A 12,293-nucleotide genomic window follows, 5' to 3' on the forward strand; every position below is an offset into this window, starting at 1 on the left:
AAGCCAATTTCATTGAATAGGTTGAATAACAAAAAATGCTAAAACGATTCTTAAAAATAAATTTTTTCATAGACTTTATATCACTTTATGTTTTTAGCATAATATTAGATTCTCAACACCTTGACTATATTTCCCCTATGTTTGGTAGATAAAACTTTGACTGCTTTTGCTGCCATACAATCAAAACCCATCGAGTATCTTCTGTGTATGTATACAAGGAAGGGGATCCTCTTTACATCTTCTATCAAATCTTACCAATTAACAAATTCAAACTCTTGAAATTTAATCTAATGACTAAAACAGGAGGTTATCTTTAAAAGTTATAATAACTTTAATCGTTTGATCAAATTTTAAGAACTTAAATTTGTTGATTGGTAGAATTTGATGAAAAAAATCTGTAGATGATCCCTTTCCTATATACATGTAGCATGCCCAGGGGCCAACAAAAAAAAATGGTCAACTGCATCAATGGTTCCAAAAAAGTTTACGCGTGTCAGCTGCTAGACTTTCCACGGACATATCTTCTTGGCATCTCTCCCTCTCTCGAGAAATTATGGACCTGATGACTTCTCACATACATATCTCTACTTTTTTGGTTTTTGGTTTCTTAACTTAGCTTGCTTTACTCTCTCTCTCTCTCTCTCTCTCCCCCCTTTCCCCTGTTGCGTTCCCTTTTCTGCAAAACCAAGAGGTATGCGATTCTTCCATCTGTTTTTACTTTTCTCTCAGATCAATTTATAAATTTTATCACTTTTGTTCGTATTTTCAGTATCCTGATCATTTGTTTGCATAATTCACTTGCCTGTTGACAATTTTAACCATCTGGATTGGTGATGGTTCTATTTTTTCTTCTAGTTGTTTTATTTCTTTGATCTGGTATTGATAGTTCTGCTTGGCTGCTGAGAAAAGAAAGTAGAAAGTTTTACTCTTATGTCAGTAGTATAACTTGCTTAAATTTCCTGGAAAGTTGAAACTGAATGGTTTGACTTATTTTTTATTTCTCTGCTCAAAGATTTAGCAATGGTTTTATTAGGGTTTGGATTTAATGTAAATATAGCATGGTATCGTAACTTTTGATAACTCGAAGAGCATCCTCAAAAGAAGAAGGAAGAGATTAATAACTTGATGAAAAGTCATAATTAAGGAAAAGATTAATAGTTTGATTAAAGGGAAAGTGTTTTCAGCACTTCAAAAATGTCATTTGCACTCCCTCCCTCTGTATTTTTCTGTACATTAGCTTGGAGTGCTTAATGACTTTTTACGAGGACAAATAGCAGCTCCCTGGTTATTGGGAATATTTTTGCTCACCACCCTCAAGTGATGGTGATGCTCATCAGCCTATTTATCACCGTTGAATGAGTTTGAATTTTGAGATCTGTGTAGTAGATAGACACAAATCTCAAAAATTTAAACTTATTCAACGGTGATAAATAGGTTTAGAGTGGTGAGCAAAAATGCACCCCCTGATTATTATTGATAATTAGTATATTTTCTAAGGGTAATATGCCCATTATGCAGACTGAATTTTCACCCGAGTGTTAAATTAGGGCTTGAACTTCTTTTTGGCCAATTTGGGCTGCGTGCTTCTTACAAGGGAAATGATTTTCACATATCCAATGGCCAAAAGAAGGGTGTGTATGGTGAGAAAATGGATTGTGAAAATCATTTCCCTTTTTAAAATGGGCCAATGTAGGGCCTACGACAACTTTTCTGGATGTCATCTATTATTACGTCCAAAATGTCATGTGCACAGGTTTCATCCGTTGTTACTACAAAATCTGTTTTCTTTCTGTTGGACTTCCCAGTGATGTTTTAATCTAATTGTATGTTTCCAGAAAGCAGTCTGTTGAGAATGAAGGCTTCCAAAGGCAAAGGACCTGTGAGGAAGGACAAGAAAGAAGTATTAAAGCCTGTCGAGGAGATGTAAATTTCTTTAATTGATATTAACTCTATATGAATGACTTTCTTGGGTGAAACTTTTGGTTAAAAGTTAGTGAGGCAGTGTCAAATGTGAGTCTTAAATAGCTTTCCTTGAAACGTAAAATCATGTTTACTTTTCATCAATTCAGAAAGGTCGGAAAACGAAAGGCCGCAATTGAGGCTGACAAGAGTCGCCGAAAACTTGCTAAGAATGCAAAATTGGGCAAGAAGGACCCCAATAAACCAAAGAGACCAGCGAGTGCTTTCTTTGTTTTTCTGTAAGTACTCTCTTTATATGAGATGGCAAGGGAAACATCGTAGACTTTTTAATGAATCTTATAATAAGTTATTTTTTAATCATTTAATGTAGAGAAGAGTTCAGGACGGTTTACAAGAAAGAGCATCCGAATGTGAAAGCTGTGTCAGCTGTAAGCATCTTACCATAGTTTATGTTTTATTTAGTAGAAATGTTGGTTTTTAAGTTTGGTAGGTATCTCATCTTCAGTTGGATATTGATGAGATTACTGGATGCTTTGAATGAAGGTGGGGAAAGCTGGCGGAGAAAAGTGGAAATCTATGTCACCTGCGGTAAGTCTGTACTCTATAGTATCTTCTGAAAGTAACAGTATTGGGATGTATGGAGGATGATATAAAGTGCTCTCAGTGGACGTAGCTATACACAAAACAATTTGATGACTTTGGAAATTTGTCATGTGACATAGCCATTGCCATTCGGGTAAATGGCTTCGTAGTTGTTGCCTGCCTGATGACTTTAAAGGACAGAAGAGTCGAATGTGAATTTTCATCTTCGATTGTGTACCAAGTTGGGAATATAGCACAATATTAAAATAGTCGGTGCAGAAAGGATATATAAGTTCTTAGTTTCCGTAAGCTCAATTCTCTTTTGTAGATTCAGTCCAGGTCACAATTGATTGGTCCCTTGCTTTTATTGTCTAATTTTTTTTACTGGGCCGGGATTGGTAGGAGAAAGCTCCATATGAAGCTAAAGCAGCAAAAAGGAAAACGGAGTATGAAAAACTTATGAAAGCTTACAACAACAAAGAGGTATAAATGGACTTGCACTTTAATAGAAACCAACCCTTCATCCTTTCTCTATGTTTAGTTTCTGACTGTCACGTCTTCTATCAGGATGACACGGAGGATGACGAGGAAGAAGTTGCTGAAAGGTCAAAACCCATTGCAAAGATTGTGGAAGAAGAAGAGAGTGCCGAGGTAACCTTCAAAACTATATATGAATCCTTGCGCAGGTGCGCTGTACTATTGCTTGATTTGTCGATTCTGATATTTCTCATATCTTGCATGCATTCTGATCTTTCATCTGATGTTATCAAGATCTTATAATAGCGGAAAGTTCAAACGTATGAGCTGTGCTTGCTTATAAAAATGACTCGTAAAGTCAACTGCAAGTTGTGTTGTGAAAACATAGTTCATGTTGTTGTGAGTCAGTTAGATTGTTAGATACAGTTTTTATCTGAACAAAATGAATTGCTCCTACTTCTAATCGGGAGAAACATTGATTGCTCATACGGTCCTACTATATATTCTACACTACTGTATTGCCAAAATTGGATTTCTAATGTTCATCCTATATTTCGCATTACAGTCCAATCCCTGGCGAGTCGAGAAATTATAAATCAATTTTTCCCTAGTGCCATTTCTTCTTGTTCATACTTGACTAATTAGGATTACTTTTACGGGGGTTTCTCTGCTCATCCTAACTTAAACTGGAATTTTCAAATTGCAGGAAGATGATGAAGAAGATGACGATGACGACGAAGATGAAGACTGATCTGGCATTCCATGTTGATCCATAATATCACCTCCCACGGGACGGGACTTGTGCTATGACACCTTTAACTTATGTTAAATATGCTTGTTTATTTGAGAGGGATGCATCAAGCATGCCGAGCCCTCGCATCTTCCAGGTAGCCTTGCTAGGTTACATCATCGTTGTATATATCGTGCTTACACCGTGTTCATTGGCCGTGCGTGATATGATATCTATGTTCTTCTATTTACTAAATTAGAGATGAATGGGTTGGTCTTTAATTTGGAAGGTGGAAAAAGTTATGAATCGTTCTACAAGTTTATCTTCTGATTCCTTATCTATCAGCAATTCTCTTCTCCAGCTCACTTTCCTGAAATGACTTGGTTTCAGTTTCCGAGTCATGTATGGAGTGTAGGGGATGACAATTCTACCCAACAAACCCGACTCTTGCCGGGGTGTAGACCGGGCGGGTTTGCCGGGGAATCGGGGATGTGTGTTAAGCGGGGAAATTTCATTACTTTTCAGTTTGATCGTCGTTGGGAACATTCAATTCTGTGGGAGGGGGATAGGAAGGGAAAAATCCGACCCTGCGTCCTACTGCCACCGTAGAACGGGAGAAATTCTTGTGTCTGGCTAGAGGACGTGACCATCCGTCCGCTCATACACAACCAAGTGGATCCCCTCTATTGGGTGGATGAAAGTGGGTTCGTGGTGCACCTAACAGACGGGGTCCGCGTTGGGGGGTACGGATGACCTTATCTTCTAGAGGATATGTCTCTAGCCCCGTGGAAATGAAGGATGACATGATATGGAAACATTTTCAAAGAGAGGGCCCAACCCAATTAGGCAAAACGAAAATACTCCCAAATACAAATTGTTACCACCCAAAGAAAAACAAAACAAATCCATGGTCAGTATTTTCTCCCCCTCACTAAAAGGAGACGAGCAGGTGGATTCGTCACAGCAGTCTACAATTTCGAGACCAGGAAGTTCCATGGAGGCAAATCTATTGTCAGTATTTTGGGATTAGGGTTTATATGAAATTCTGAAAAAGCTAATGCTTTTTAGAACAAATGAAAGGGCAAAACCATTCCAAGCAATTATCTTTGTCTACAGTATGAGCTTTATTAGTCAGATCAAACAGATAGGATATGCTGTAAAGAAAATGGAGTAGACACGTAGGAGAAATTAATCACGGAATTTCCATGATTTGACACGTGTCGATGTCGGAAACATGTTGTGAGAAAGTGAGAAATGTGATGGTCACAGGGTCGCAAGTAACAAAATGCAGCATGCTTTCCCTAGTGGACTACAAGTGCTTTCATCATGATTATTAATATATAATTACATTCCATGCATAATCCTCAACACTAATCAGCTTCAATGTCATTTCCCACCCCAAAACCAACTTACTAGCTAGTTGCTTTACTTGGTAGGGGTCTTGTTTCAATTTTTGGACGTACACTTGTTTGTATCGAAACTTTGTCGCAGTGATTAACGGGCGCACGTTTGTCAATCTAATAACTTTGTTTTTTGTATTGTAGCAAAATTTATGGGAGGGTTTTGCATTTTTTCACTAACCACTCATAATCAGGTCGGCCCTGGCTAATTAGAGGCCCTAGGGAAAAAACTAAATTAGGCCATTACCAATATAAAATTTTTATAACTTAACCGAACTCCCCATTCCTAATGTATATATAGTTGTACTATATATAAAAAAAATATATATATATATATATATATATATAATTTCCATAATATTCAAATGTGATGCAGCGACCATCTCCGATCTGTCTTTTCTTTTTGTGTTCCATCTCACCTTCACACCTGAATATGGTTATTTTTTGACAAAGCTGGTGCGCAATCATGCAATAGAAGAAAAAAAGAGCCTATTGGTAAAATTTTCACCATTATTTGCTAGAAATAGTATAGATGTGCTGAGAGGTTTTGTTTTGGGGTTGAGAAATAAACTCGTGGATATTTTATATGTTAATTTATGGCATAAAAATTATAAAAAATAAAAAAAATAAAAAAAAAAAGAAGAAGAAGAAGAAGTAGCACTAAAAAGCTTTAGAGCAATTAATCCAATTCACACTTTGCACACAATTTAATTTACTATGGTTTGAGGAAAAAAAACTTTTAGTTGAAAAGAAATGGCATCAGACTGAAAAAAGAAAAGAAAGAATAGAGCTGGACGATAAGGTAAAATTTGAAAAGAAAAAAGAAGAAGGAGAAAATATCAACCAGTACTCCGCAAGAACTTGAACCCAAAACCACTCAACACAGCCACCACAAGGTGGTCCAGTGGTTGGGGGCGAATTTCAGGTCCATCTTCCACACACACACGTTTTGGGTTTGATTCCTAACATTGGTAGGTCACACGATGGTGGCCAGATAAAGGCTGAAATGCCTTTGTGAGCTTCTTGACCCCGAAAAAATGTATTGTCGTAACGAAACCACCAACATGTCCCATTTTCAAAGAAAAGAAAAAAAACCGCTTGGCACAAATTAGTAACCCTTTACCACTACATTAATGGTAACAATCCTTGTTTTCTTAATATGTATTTGTAAGAACTCTAACTAAGATAATTTTTTTAGGCCCCTCTATCGATTTGGGGCTCATGGCGGTCACCTCCGTGGCCTACTCCTGGACTCGGCTCTGCTCATCATCATCATGACAAGTTGAAGATACAATCAAATGATTGTAAGATAAAAAAACGTATATACGTCGCAACACATTATTTAATGACTTTTTTTCGACTGAGGTCGTGACTTGTCCCTTCTTCTATTTATTTGTTTGGCGAACGATCTCTAACAATTCGAATTGTTGCTAACAAATCAACTAAATTTGTTTATATTTTTCAAATGTTAGTAACAAATTTTTAGCTCAAGAACCAAATATTTTTATGATTGGAGTTCAAATATATAGCAAGTAAACAAAAGTGGAATGCCGACAGTAGATATATCATAATGAATCTATGCTAGCAGCAAGTCCTAGACACCTAGTAGTATATAGTAGGCAGCTTTGTCCCCCATTTTTCAAGCAACAACCAAGATGGCAAGCATCTCGAATTCGAAGGATAAATTCTAACCCTAATCCTGTTTCATTCTGCTGTTTCAACCTTTTTCCTGCAAGTAAAAAAAGATTGTAGAAATATTATAATCTTAATTACGAGATAAAATTAGTGGATTATAAAATGATTGGGGGGAGGTGTTGAAAGTCTTAAATGCTGCAGTAGTGAACCAAATGACAAGGAATTAAAGGACATGGTTTTGAATTATGAGGGGGGGTTTAGGATTAACAGTAATACCACTTGATTAGAGACAAAGCAACCAAACCCTAAAGATTTAAAGGGAAATTGGCAGACAATGTAAATCAAGTTGATCAGTAATTAATATTTTAATGAGGTTTTTGGTGAGATTTTCTAAAGATCCATTATCTCCAACGAGATTTTTTTTTTCCTTTTTGTCAAAATCTCCAATGATAATTGACTCCAATGGATTTGGTAACCATGAACATTGTTGAATTATTTAATTTAAAGGTTTGTGCAATTTTGTACTGGTCCAAATAATTTTTCCTTTTCCCTAACTAAGTATACTACGTAAAATTGTATTATACCCTTTGATAAAAATAAAAAATAAATAAAATTGTGTAAACCCCATTACCCCAAAGTTGGAGAGATTTTTCATGTGTCCGGGTTACTAGCACATACATCATATGTCATTATACGAGTAGGGATACTTGAAAAAAAAAAAAAATCTTTCTTACACTTGTATAATAACATAGAGAGTAATGCTAGAGAAGACTAAATTTGCAGATAAAATTTGTAAACTAAATGACTTGACAGTTGTTTATTGGATTATTAATTAAACGTCGATAAACGTGCTCATTATCTATTATTGACACATTATTTAATTTACAAATTTTGTTTACAAATTTAATCTCTCTAGTATTGCTCTAATACATATAACATATTATTTCGTGTTTTGGACATATAACATCTTTTTTATTTTATTATTCTTTTTTTTTTTTCAACAAAACTTTTTGTAAATTGTAATTATTCTCCTCCATTTGGCAAATGGAAAAGACAGAAAAAGAATCCTACTGTGCAACTCGCATAATTCCATGCCCTTTTTTTCCACTCCTGGCTAGGTAGCCAAGACAAGTTATAGTAGCTAAGATATATATAAACTAGTGCTCGATCCAGATGTGGGAGAGTGGGACACCAACCAACCAATCAGTCAAATAGTTATGAGATATATATATATATATTTTTTTTAGTTACTTACTCAATCTAAATTTAAATAGAAAATTAGGATCTTTTATTTTGGCTTTTACCATAATTTAGTTCAAGGTATAAACAACTATCCAAATGAACATTTTTAAAAATTGGGAGTTGGAAATCTTGTGGAAATTGAAGTGCATGCTATCAGTTAAGATTAATCACTTGATATTAGTTTCTCAAGTAGGGTGGCTTTGTGCAATTTGGTGGAGGGAATGAGGAGTTGGGAATTTATCTTTTCTTGATTTGGTGTTTGTTAATGCTGGGAATTTAATGAATTTGTAGTTGCAATGCTTGATTTCTTTTGGATACAGTTGCAGAGCTTGAAAGTTAGCTCGAATAATGGTGACCTTTTGAAAATGTTGCTCGTGGCATTTGATAGCAATTGTGTTGTTTTTATTATCCAACATCGACAATGCGCTAAACGCTTTATTATTTTTATACTACGTTGTTTATACTAGTCAATCTTGTAAAGCTAATTTAGTCTAAAATAATTAATCATAATGAATGGGGGAGAGATTCTATATCCAATACAAAAGTACGTACTACTTACTAGATCAAAGAAGGCACAAAGAAAACTATTTTGTATTGAATCGAAGGTTAAAGGCCAAGGTTTGAATGTAACTAAGTTTGTGAAACAAGCCACAAACAAACTAGCTAGTTGTGAATCAATTGGAAGCTACAAGCCAAGAACGAACGCAGAGAGAGAGAGAGAGAGAGAGAGAGAGAGAGAGAGAGGTGACAAATGCCATGGGAGTGCATGTGAACCTTGTTCCGGAAGTACGTAAATATCGCCAGTGCGCTTTCTCAAATCCAAGTCTCTTCCATCTCTCTCTGATGATGATGAATGCGTCTTTGTATGAGTCGGTGCTTGTCACTATAAAGATTAGAACCCCACACGTGCATTTCTGACAGACACACCCAATTCGTATCAAGTCAGACTGATGATCTGATCAAGTTATTTGCAGAGACGTTGAAAAGTGTACACACTTGCACGAAAGCACAGACACAGAGGGATTTTGTATTCCCAATAGGATCTCTTCTGATCTTTTAGATGAGGATTTTGAAAATTTATGAATCGTGTCTGTTTATTATATATCATACGATTAATTTTTGTTAAATCATATTTTTATTTAATTTAAAATAATTTTTAATTATATAATGTACGATAAATGAATATAATTAACGGATTCTTGATATACTCACAAAGAGAATCCGGCATCCGAATTCCTTATATTCAACGCAGTCGCCCCACACGTGTGGCCGCAGGCCTCGTGTCTAGTGGCTCACCACTCTATAACCCTAGTTTGACTTTGAGCTCACTTACCACGGATGAGGATCTCCGTAATTATGAGGATCTTGAAAATCAAATTACTTTAATCGTTTACTGTATATTATGTAATAATTTATTTTAAATATTATTTATGTTTAATTTTAAATAAAAAATTTTACTGACCGAATAACTAATTAATGAATAAAATAAATTGACCTCAAAGATCCTTACAAAAAGCATCTAAATAGGATTATGTTTCACCCTCCACCCCTTCCCTTCTTAAATGAGTAGCTTTGGAACCGGACACTTTCATCTTCTTGTGTTATTAATCACTTTCATCTTTTTGGAACTATCAGCTCTACTTTGGTGTACATTTTGATTCGGGGATCAAAATTATGTTTCCGCCTCATGCATATCAAAATTATATGAAGAGATAAATTAGTCTATCATCAATGGGTGGTAAAATACCTCTTATTGGTAAAATACCTCTTATAAACCAACATTTTTCTAGATGATACATACTATGGAACTATATATGCAACGAGCTATATACCTATAGGCTCATCGGTCATTTTTAATTTACTTTTATTTATGTTTTAAGTCGAACAATCATATTACGTTGTTAATTGTACTTGCTAACACAAAACCGCATTTGACAAAGGGAACTTCACGATATCAATTTTACGAATGATAACTACGGCGTGTATAGATGACATAGCGACTGCATATATATCCTCATTTTCTTTAAATGCGAGTAACTTGCAACTTTGAAGTTGAATACTTTAGTTTTAACATAACATAGAGAGGACAATCTACTTATATATGAGACTCAACAACCATACATATTTCCTATATTACGAAACACATACAAATTAGTAATGTATTCGGAATTAGTAAGGTTTTAACTTTTTAGCGTGCATCACTTAAGTTCAAAGTTCTATTCATTCTCATCAAAAAGGATATCTTAACAAGAAAAAATTATATTGTTTCTCGTCAAAAAGTTCTACACTATTTCCGACTTGCGGAGGCATTTGCTCCTAAAGTTGAGCAAATTAAGATTCGTAATCATATTGGGAAATTGACGAGTGAAGCTAGCTTTCTTTTCTTTTGAATGTTTGTGAAGAATTTGTCACAATTGGACAATTATTGGAGTTCATCAATCTTGCATTATTGGTTTGGTATTGCTTGACTAGCCACAAAAAAATCCAATTTGTGTCCTCCGCTACCTGACACACACCGAATTAGTGGATGAGAATTCACCAAGGATTGCCTAGCACGAATGGTTTGTTCCTCCAATTAATACTTGCTCGTGTAAATTCAAATGAGTAATGTGGAGTAGATTAAAGAGTAATGTTAGGGAAATTAAATTTGAAAACTAAAATTGCAAATTAAATGATGTGTCACCAATAGAAATGAGCACATCTATCAACGCTTAAGTAATAAATCAATCATCAACTTTCATATCCTTTAGTCTCCAAAATTTAGTCTTCAAATTGAGTTTCTCTGACACACCCCGACCGAGATCGGAGCGTGCTGGCCGTCACACGAAGGTGACGTAGCCATGTGCACGTGCGGAAGCTAATAAAGTAGTAATATAAAAGTACGAATAATTAAAACTAGCATACAAGGTACTAAAACAAGTGCTAGTAAGTGAGATACAATTTCAGAGCAGGTCTATAACAGCCCAAACGAAAAAGACGACAGTAGTACGCCCGAAGGCGACCCTACAAAGGGGAGTGTCTGTCAGAAACGCCGGAAAGCCCTCAGGGGAAACCACCGCAACGGCTAAGCAACTAGAACCTGGAGGGGCGCAAAACAAAAGCGTGAGTGGGCAAAAACAAAGTTCTTTGAAAACCATTTAGCAAAATACATTCTAACCCCTCGCCGTAAAACCTGTATACTTCCCAGAAAATAAACATATAAACGTATGTATAGATATGCGCAACATGCTCAAGGGTATGCCAATCATGCTCAAGATATGCCATGCCAAAGCCTCATAATGAATGTAAGTGCCCAGGTATAAATCATATCAATATCGTAACATCTGGCAGCCGGAGTCACCTAACGTGACCTGTACGGCTGCATCTAGAGCTCAAATCTCAACTCAATATCTAAACCTGCCCACGAGTCGGAACCACCTAAGTGGTCTGTACGACAGGCCTGGGTGTAAACAAGTGCTACGATCACGTGAAGACTGGGCGAATAATCGCGGGTCACCTACGAGTCGGAACCACCTAAAGTGGTCTGTACGACAGGCCTGTGCACCTACCTTGAGTCCAAGGTAAGCATAAGGTGCGGGAGGTGAACATCACGTGAAAGACTGTGCCCTGGCCACGGGCGGGAGCACTAACACTAGGGGTGCAGGTTATGAGCTCTCTAACTATCTCAAACCATTACTGAAACATAAACATGCACAACGCATACCTGGCACTTACCTTTGCGTCCACAGCACCCAATATGCATATGTATATGTATGCCACTACTAATGCATGCGATGATGCATAAACGACAATCATATGGTGCATGGCATAAAACAAATAACCCTTTTTAATCAATTTCTGGGAATATAAATGTAAATAGGTATATACGGAAAACAAAAGTCCACTCACTGGTACGTAGAAGGGTCGTAGCCCCCCTGCCTCGCGTGTGCACGCTCGTCCTCGGGGTACGTGTCACCTAAATGCGAAACAACTATAAAAACGTTAACTTTAAAGCACATAACCAACTTCTCGTAATAACTTCTCATACATTGCTCAAAATGGACAAATGAATATACCAACGTGCTCTACACAACCTCAGGATCACAACCATATTTTTAAAATAATTTTTTGGACCCCTCACGCGCCCCCACGCGCCGAAATAGGCACGGACCTACGCGCCCCCACGCGCGGCCACGTGCCATGCACACTGACGGCGTCAGTTGACGCCGTCAGGAATATTCCGTCAAAATTCCGGAATATTCCGTTAAATCTAACCGGATACCGTTACTGCCGTTAGGAATATTCCGTTAAACTTAACGGAATATTCC

The 12,293-nt window shown here is 36.6% G+C and overlaps 1 protein-coding gene across 2 annotated transcripts; it reads left to right on the forward strand.

Annotated features, from left to right (window-relative positions):
• The first annotated feature begins 553 nt into the window (after positions 1-553).
• LOC137733714 (high mobility group B protein 3) lies at positions 554-3,964 on the forward strand. 2 transcript variants are annotated; one of them, XM_068472875.2, is made up of 8 exons: positions 554-691; positions 1,836-1,923; positions 2,070-2,198; positions 2,291-2,348; positions 2,464-2,508; positions 2,905-2,985; positions 3,070-3,153; positions 3,686-3,964. In XM_068472875.2, the coding sequence occupies exons 2-8, from the start codon at positions 1,853-1,855 to the stop codon at positions 3,728-3,730; spliced, it is 513 nt and encodes a 170-aa protein (XP_068328976.1). In that variant the 5' UTR covers positions 554-691; positions 1,836-1,852; the 3' UTR covers positions 3,731-3,964. The 2 variants fall into 2 exon arrangements, with proteins under 2 accessions (XP_068328976.1, XP_088552831.1); XM_088696705.1 differs by having other exon boundaries at positions 586-691; positions 1,843-1,923.
• The last annotated feature ends 8,329 nt before the right edge of the window (positions 3,965-12,293 follow it).

The sequence above is a fragment of the Pyrus communis genome, chromosome 7 (assembly GCF_041283825.1).
Source record: "Pyrus communis isolate YQ-2024b chromosome 7, ASM4128382v1, whole genome shotgun sequence".
Lineage (NCBI taxonomy): Eukaryota > Viridiplantae > Streptophyta > Magnoliopsida > Rosales > Rosaceae > Pyrus > Pyrus communis.

What these genes read in the sequence shown, in the direction of transcription:
- LOC137733714 (XM_068472875.2), top strand. Translation starts at nt 1,853, where the DNA reads ATGAAGGCTTCCAAAGGCAAAGGACCTGTGAGGAAGGACAAGAAAGAA. An exon ending in AGTGCTTTCTTTGTTTTTCT is followed by an intron (nt 2,199 to 2,290) that starts GTAAGTACTCTC and finishes CATTTAATGTAG; the next exon opens with AGAAGAGTTCAGGACGGTTT. An exon ending in AAGAAGAAGAGAGTGCCGAG is followed by an intron (nt 3,154 to 3,685) that starts GTAACCTTCAAA and finishes TTCAAATTGCAG; the next exon opens with GAAGATGATGAAGAAGATGA.